This window comes from Ceratosolen solmsi, unplaced genomic scaffold (genome assembly GCF_000503995.2).
Source record: "Ceratosolen solmsi marchali unplaced genomic scaffold, CerSol_1.0 scaffold28, whole genome shotgun sequence".
NCBI classification, from domain to species: Eukaryota; Metazoa; Arthropoda; class Insecta; order Hymenoptera; family Agaonidae; genus Ceratosolen; species Ceratosolen solmsi.
Genome location: NW_011948429.1, coordinates 1,563,012 through 1,571,054, shown reverse-complemented (window position 1 = coordinate 1,571,054; position 8,043 = coordinate 1,563,012). Strand labels below are relative to the sequence as shown.

Genomic DNA, 8,043 nt, shown 5'->3' with positions numbered 1-8,043 from the left:
GCGGCTGCGTCGGCGGTGGTGGGGCACTGCGGGGGGAGGGCGAAACACATCCACGCGGAGAAAATCGGGGGATGCTTAAAGGTTGGACGTAGGAACGGTAGGAAAAAAGTCGAGGGCCGTTAGTAAGTGAGCGCGCAGGCACGCGAATACACGCGTGTAATCGATTGCGCAACCGGGCGACCGGTATTTCATATCGCGCCGGGGTGCCTCTCGCCCTCCAGGGAGGGCGAGCCTCGTAAATCATCTCCTCCTCCTCCTCCTCCTCCTCCTCCTTCTCCTCCTCCTTCTTCACCTCCTTCTCATTCTCCTCAACCTCCTCCTCCTCCTCCTCCTCCTCCTCTTTCTCATCCTCCTACTACTACTCATACTCCATCGGTACCTCCGTGTCATCTCCGTCATATCCGCCACGTTCGCCAATTTCGTCTCCTTCGCCAACACCATCAGAGTGCTGTCTATGCATTCAGGGCGATGAGCCTCTACTTCCAAATCGACTGGAGCCGCTTCGGGGAACAGCATGTCACTGGATTATCCGTGGTCAGTGCTCATCATCCTCTGCTACCGGCGTCTCTGCGACCCGCGCCCCCGCCCCCGTCACCGCCAATCCTCTTTGTACATAGAGGGGCTTACGCCGGAAGCACGTGCTTCCCGCGTCGGAGCTTGCGAGGGTCGAGCGCGAGGTGGCGCTCTGGCTCGAGATTTTTCAAATGCATCGCGCCATCCTGGGACCTTGGGACCGCGAAACTTTGTAAAAGGCCCCGGAAACATGCGGTAAATCATCAAAGCACAGCGAGTGCACTCGCAAGCCACTGTACGCGTGATCCGCCGAGTTAAGCTCGCTGACGAGCAAGGACGGACATGCACGTACGCACAGGCCTTTGCTTGTCAACCGTCAAGAGCCACTGTCCCATGCTCGTGATAACGTTTTCCTTTCGCAGACCGGCGGCTCGTTCGATTCCCAACGAAAAAAATTTCCGAGCCGCACGAATGTCATCGGGTGCTAACGAGCTTCCCGTTATCGTGACTTCCTAATAAAATGACCGCAAGGGGCATTCGCCCTCTTAATTTTGCGTGTTCTCAGCGTCAAGCCCGATAATAACACGCGATTTCACTTGCGGTTGCAGGTGGCGACGCGACCTTGGAGCCCGAATCAAGGCAAGGCGCGGGAAATGACGAAGCTCTGCAACCACAAGAGAAAAATACATCAGCAACAACAACAGCAGCAGCAGCAGCAGCAGCAGCATCAACAGCAGCAACAGCAGCAGCAGCAGCAGCAGCAGCAGCAGCAACAGCAGCAACAGCAACAGACGGGAGTGGCGGTGGCGTCGGCGACCTCGAATCAAATTGTCGCCTCGAACCCACCGGTGATAACCTCCATACCGCTGACCACCGACTCGTCCATACCTATCGAAAAATCAAAATCAGGTACGTGACAGCATTTTAATTATATACTTTGAAGATTTTTATCTCGAAAGCAGCTCGAAATTTTACCCACGAGGTTTCATTTGCTCCCTTCATCTTTATTATCCTGTTTTTTAATTGATCAATTTTGCATGCCTTAAGCGACACGAAGCTCAATCAACGGAGTTTAACACGAATTTTGCATTTCACGTTACGGGCACGAATTAAATGGCACTTAGCCTCCTTCCCTCGATATTACCGGATGGCATTAAGAAAAAACAAGGCAGAAATTCGATTTTAATCGACAAGTGAAGGAACATTAAATTAGACAGCTACGCACAAAGTAGAAATTTATGTTGAAACAAATCTCTCCGTAAGACACGCATACGTGAATTCTTAATCGGGTGTAGCAGCTGTTTATAAAAAATGTATATTGTGATATGTATATTGGTGATGATATGGCAGATAAGTTTAATCGCGATTAAATAAATATTCATCAATATGGCATTTGCCGTGTCTCAAGTGATGAAAGAGCGCTTTATAAGGAAAGTTCAAAGCAATAAAGAAGATTAAAAAAAGAAAAAGAGAGAAAAAGTAGTCGCGGACATAAAAAAAGTTGTCTAATGGTAATAATTGCTCATTCATTCATAGGCTCGTATTGATTAGTGATTAGCGTGAAATGAGTCCACGCAGAGACTTTTTCATATATCATTAAATAACAATCAAGTAATTATTGAGATTATTCTATAAAAGTTGGTAATACAGCGCGCAAAATTATCAATCTATTAAACGGATAATGTGCGCCACTTCAAGGCAATGCTCGACGACTCTACCGCCTACTATTATTATCTATCGAGTCGGCAATTTCCAACTTATTAATACAAACAAGAATTTACTACTAAATTTGCGCGCGCGCGCGCGCACACGCACACACACACACGCATATATATATATATATATATATATATATATATATATATATATGTGTGTGTGTGTGTGTGTGTGTGTGTGTGTGTGTGTTAATTTTTGTCTACAACGATTGAGTATCAATCGTTGCGTTGGTAGTTGGTTATCCGCTATTACTTATTAATTATTGTATGCATTACCAACGTTAACAATAATCGGCGAAACTTCCTATTTACATATCACCTATTAGCAATCGACTTGAAAGATTCGACTCCCTATAAAGCTTATTATTAAGTTTCAACTATTTATGCGCTAATTTTTACTCCAAAGCTTTTCAGCTCATTTTCCACCTCTTCTTTTCCTTTCCTTACTCGCTATTATTATCAATACTGATAAATTGATGCACGACTTGGGCATTTTTCAATCATCGGTGAACAACAACATGACGAATTTACAGCCCATGGTTTATTTGGTTTTTATTGCGACCAATTAAAAATCACAACAATCACAAACCTGTTTCAGCATTGCGGCTACTTTTCGCATTCTAATAAATAATGCATTGTGGATTGTGCCCATTCGTGCTTTGCATATTAGTTCAGCTATGTAAATAACAAATACGCGATAAGTGAGGGCTTAATTTTGAGAATTCGCCGAGACTCTCGAATGATACATCCATACTTTATGCGAGAGTGAAATTTACCGATGCACGTATAATGGTCTGCTTAAATGCCCTACAATTACTCTGAAAGCCTAAAGGGCTTTGAATGGAGCCGGAGCGCCGTGTATACGAAACACTGCGTAGTCGACGGTATCGCAGCCTTAAAAGGTGAAACACGCATTTCTCGTTCGCCCGCCAAATATCTTTATCAAATCTCCCGCACTGCTGTCGCTAATTGCTGATGTTTATCTACAATAAATGCTAAGAGACGGAAACAAAGTCCCGACATTACCCTCATCTCTAACACCAAGACGTGAAAAAAGTGCGAAATACCGAGACACGTGTCCCCGTCGTAGAACCATGTAATTAACGCTTGTTCATAACTAGTAAATATTTGCTCGGCTTTTTCGTCGTCGACAAACAAACTGCCTTTACGATTCGCTGCCTTCTGCGCATCACCCGTGCACTCCACCGACCCTCGTCCCGCGAAATTCGCCGCCCCGAAACTTTAAACTTTGACGTTCGGTGTTACTGCGAAGCGTTACATTAAGGTCGATCCGCTGCTTCACTCCCTTTTCTCTCCCTGTCGCTCTCTCGAGCGACCCCCCCCCCCTCCCTCTTATTCCCGCGTTACCGTAGATCCGCCACATAGAAACTTTTAGATTGGTTCGTCGACGTCGTTGTCGTTGTCGTCCTCCTCCTCGTCGTCGTCGTCGTCGTCGTCGTCGTCGTCGTCGTCGTCGTCGTCGTCGTCGTCGTCGTCGTCGTCGTCGTCGTCGTCGTCGTCGTCGTCGTCGTCGTCGTCGTCGTCGTCGTCGTCGTCGTCGTCGTCGTCGTCGTCGTCGTCGTCGTCGTCGTCGTCGTCGTCGTCGTCGTCGTCGTCGTCGTCGTCGTCGTCGTCGTCGTCGTCGTCGTCGTCGTCGTCGTCGTCGTCGTCGTCGTCGTCGTCGTCGTCGTCGTCGTCGTCGTCGTCGTCGTCGTCGTCGTCGTCGTCGTCGTCGTCGTCGTCGTCGTCGTCGTCGTCGTCGTCGTCGTCGTCGTCGTCGTCGTCGTCGTCGTCGTCGTCGTCGTCGTCGTCGTCGTCGTCGTCGTCGTCGTCGTCGTCGTCGTCGTCGTCGTCGTCGTCGTCGTCGTCGTCGTCGTCGTCGTCGTCGTCGTCGTCGTCGTCGTCGTCGTCGTCGTCGTCGTCGTCGTCGTCGTCGTCGTCGTCGTCGTCGTCGTCGTCGTCGTCGTCGTCGTCGTCGTCGTCGTCGTCGTTGTCGTCGTCGTTGTCGTTGTCGTCGTCGTTGTCGTCGTCGTTGTCGTTGTCGTTGCAGGACGTATTACAAAAGTTTGCTGCTACTCCCGAAGCGAATGACATTGGTCGCTCTGTCGCTACAATAGGGAGCGAGAAGAGCACGCGAAGGGTCGACGTGTATGGGGATAATGGGGGGGGGGAGGAGGAGAGAAATCACACGCGCGACGTACGCATATCCACGCTTAGATGGAGATGGATAAACGCGGCTGGGCCAAGAAGAGAAATGATAGTTATAATGGCTCAGACATTTATTTAGCATCGGCCATGTTACGTGTGCCAACTTTTGCTGGAGAAAGACCAAAAGTTTTCGACCAACCCCTTGCACACAGCCGTAGACGTAGATCCCCGTGGATGAGCGCCGGACCGACGAGTCTCCCGGCGGGAGGGTGAAGAGACGACAGTGGCTGTAATCATTAGGAAAAAGTCGACGCCGAAGAAAAACGACGAAATTGTGGTATTAGCGGCGACTCTTGCGGCTCCCCCGTACTTATCCTCCTACTCCGTTACCTCGACCTTTTCTTTCTCTTCCATCTTCCATTTTCCGCTCCTTCTCATTCTCCACCCTTACCCTCACTTGTCCCTCTGCCCTCAGCGTGTGTAAGCGCGTGTTAGTTTGCCGAGATCGTTCCACGTTGTTTTTGTACACTTGCCCGATTCCATCTCCATTAGGAGCTGCGATAATGCATAACTATCGACCTTTTCTGGTATGTTGCCCTACCCCGATGTAATGCTGTTCGTGACAAGGATACGCAAAATTCCCACGGGCGGAAAATTAAAGGACTTGTATATCCACCTCCGTTGCGTTATTCCAGGGCGATAGGTGGCTGATCCGATGAAGTTTCAGCACCTCACGATTGCCTTTTATTCTTCGCGTTTCCATGTATTGCGTAGCTCGAGGAAGTTGGAATTAATGGTGATTGTTTTATGGATTAACGACATTGTGTTACGCGATAATTGATTCTTGCGGGAGGATAAAGGTAGACTGGATAGATTAAATTATCTTTTCTGGCCTTTACTTGGCGCTCTAGTGCCAGCAAAATTTAATATATAATCCTTATAAATGTTATATGACTGGCGCGAAATAATTACTAATTATTTTAACGATTGACATAAAATTACCGCAATGCTTAGCGATGGCTAATCGCCAAGGAATTTTAGGTACAAATAACATTTTTCCCACTACTTGATATATTATTCGGCCAATTAAATAATCACGCGATACGCTGCGGAATATGTTAGTCTCATAATTGAAATTATCTAATAATCTTAGCAATATTTACATATTAACAAACGCGACTCGTTACTTCATATAGTAGTTTAGAGTAAGCAAATATAGTAGATGAAATGAAGTATACTTCATTTCGAATTCCAAAAGTGAGCCGATAATAAGAAAAAATGGGAAAAGTATAATTTCCCATCTTTATATATGATGACACTTCCGCTGTAGAAAGAGCGACACGATCGCGCAATCAAATGACGCATGTCAGAAGCGAACCTTGTCGCACATGTCGAAACCTTTTCCCTGTGAAATTCCCCATTACCTCCTAACGTATTTTTCCAGAGAATGTGTATAGTAGTACCCTTAGACTTTCAGATTCGCGCAGAATTTTAAGTTCTTCGACTTGACTTTCTATTCTCCCCCGCCGCGCTACACTTTTGTCAGATTCTTCTTTACAGAGAGATTCTTTAGAGGAATTTTCGTCGCTTTATCTGTCCGTAGGAACTGTTTTATTCTACAACCACCATTCGAAGCTTTTCATACGAAGGTTTTGAGGAAACTTTTGCAAATTTTGAAAGTCAAATTTCCCGCGTACTCCTACTCGATTTAAATAATAGAACTAAAATAATCATTTTGTAGATAATACTTAAATTACGTATAATAATAATTCTCTTCAATTGCCTTCCTTCCCCAAGCAAATTATCAAAGCTTTTGCATTACCATAAAATATGCATTGTAGTTTTAACATTATAAATATCATATAAACTCAGCGCTCATTACTTTCGTGAATACTAATTGAATGCTTTGCATAATTATAAAATATATAAAACTTTTCTCGCGACATAAGTCAACAATTTGTTCCTTAATTCTTCGTCAGTCAAAGGCACAAAGTAATGAAAAATAAAAAACAAAAACAAGAAAAATAACATATAGAAGAAAAAAAACCAGCATAATTTTGAAAGCTCCTCAGTTTCATAGTTGCAAAGTTCGCATGCGTAATACATATTTCATTTATGAAAATCGCTAGTGTCAAACTTTTTGTCGGCGTAAAAAAATTTCCTTCTAATCTCGCATAGCACATTTCACTGTAACAGCATTATCACATTACCTTCTTTAGCATAACCAACACTCATCTATTTATCACAAGTTTTATCTATTAATTCTCGTTCCTTCCTTTCTATTATTTCTTTCCCCTCCCACCTCAACTTCATCCCTCGCTCCCTTGCCTCCCTCGCCCCCTCGCCACCCCATCCCGCCCCCATCGGCCCACTATCCTTCATTTTTCTCTCGTATTTTTTAACGCCTGCTCATTCTCTCCCCTTCCATGCCGTCATATTGCGTGTCTGCATCGGACTTCTTATTTTTCAAATCCCGCCCCGACCGGCTGTATACAATGTCGCTAGCACGCGCGATCCCGAAATTTCTTTATCTTCCCCTTGATTTGAGATTCACCCTCATCCGCGTGACACTCGCCCAGCTTCTCGCCTTCTCTTTTTCTTTGCTGTTTCGTATTCTTTCTTGGGGGCGCGAGAAAACTCTATTCATCATATCCGTAATTCCGACTGCGCAAACCAACGAAGAAGAAGAATATAAGAGAGAAGACGAGAGAGCACACAGGGATATTAAATTTCCGCGAGAGCAGTATTAAACTTTCATCGCTTCATAACGTTATTACGGGCGCGGGGTGAGAAGGCGGGAGACACTTTTATTGGACTTTCTTCGTTGGAAGTTCGCACTCGGAATCCGCGCCCCCCCTCGCTTTCATCGGCGCCTTCCCCGCGGTCGACCTCGACCGCCCGAAGCCAAAGGGAAGTCGAACTGCCGCAAACACGATTTTCCAGCGAGCCTTTTGAGTGGGTTCTTAATTTTTAGCCGCGCACGTATAATGATTTTCCCCCTTGTTTTCCTTTCATTTCGGGACGTCTCATTATTATTCTTATCGCCATCGTTGACGTCATTGTCAGCGTTATCATTGTCATCAATGTCGTCATTGTTGTCGTAATCCTCGTCGTCGTCGTCGTCGTCGTCGTCGTCGTCGTCGTCGTCGTCGTCGTCGTCGTCGTCGTCGTCGTCGTCGTCGTCGTCGTCGTCGTCGTCGTCGTCGTCGTCGTCGTCGTCGTCGTCGTCGTCGTCGTCGTCGTCGTCGTCGTCGTCGTCGTCGTCGTCGTCGTCGTCGTCGTCGTCGTCGTCGTCGTCGTCGTCGTCGTCGTCGTCGTCGTCGTCGTCGTCGTCGTCGTCGTCGTCGTCGTCGTCGTCGTCGTCGTCGTCGTCGTCGTCGTCGTCGTCGTCGTCGTCGTCGTCGTCGTCGTCGTCGTCGTCGTCGTCGTCGTCGTCGTCGTCGTCGTCGTCGTCGTCGTCGTCGTCGTCGTCGTCGTCGTCGTCGTCGTCGTCGTCGTCGTCGTCGTCGTCGTCGTCGTCGTCGTCGTCGTCGTCGTCGTCGTCGTCGTCGTCGTCGTCGTCGTCGTCGTCGTCGTCGTCGTCGTCGTCGTCGTCGTCGTCGTCGTCGTCGTCGTCGTCGTCGTCGTCGTCGTCGTCGTCGTCGTCGTCGTCGTCGTCGTCGTCGTC

At 47.3% G+C, this 8,043-nt stretch overlaps 1 protein-coding gene across 1 annotated transcript in view; it reads left to right on the top strand.

Moving 5' to 3' along the window:
* The window catches only part of LOC105363853 (AF4/FMR2 family member 4), a 299,189-nt gene that overhangs the window by 262,056 nt on the left and 29,090 nt on the right, over nt 1-8,043 (top strand). The window contains exon 5 of the mRNA XM_011501653.1: nt 1,122-1,216. Within this exon, the coding sequence (XP_011499955.1) occupies nt 1,122-1,216 (95 nt within the window). The remainder of the gene's footprint in view (nt 1-1,121; nt 1,217-8,043) is intronic.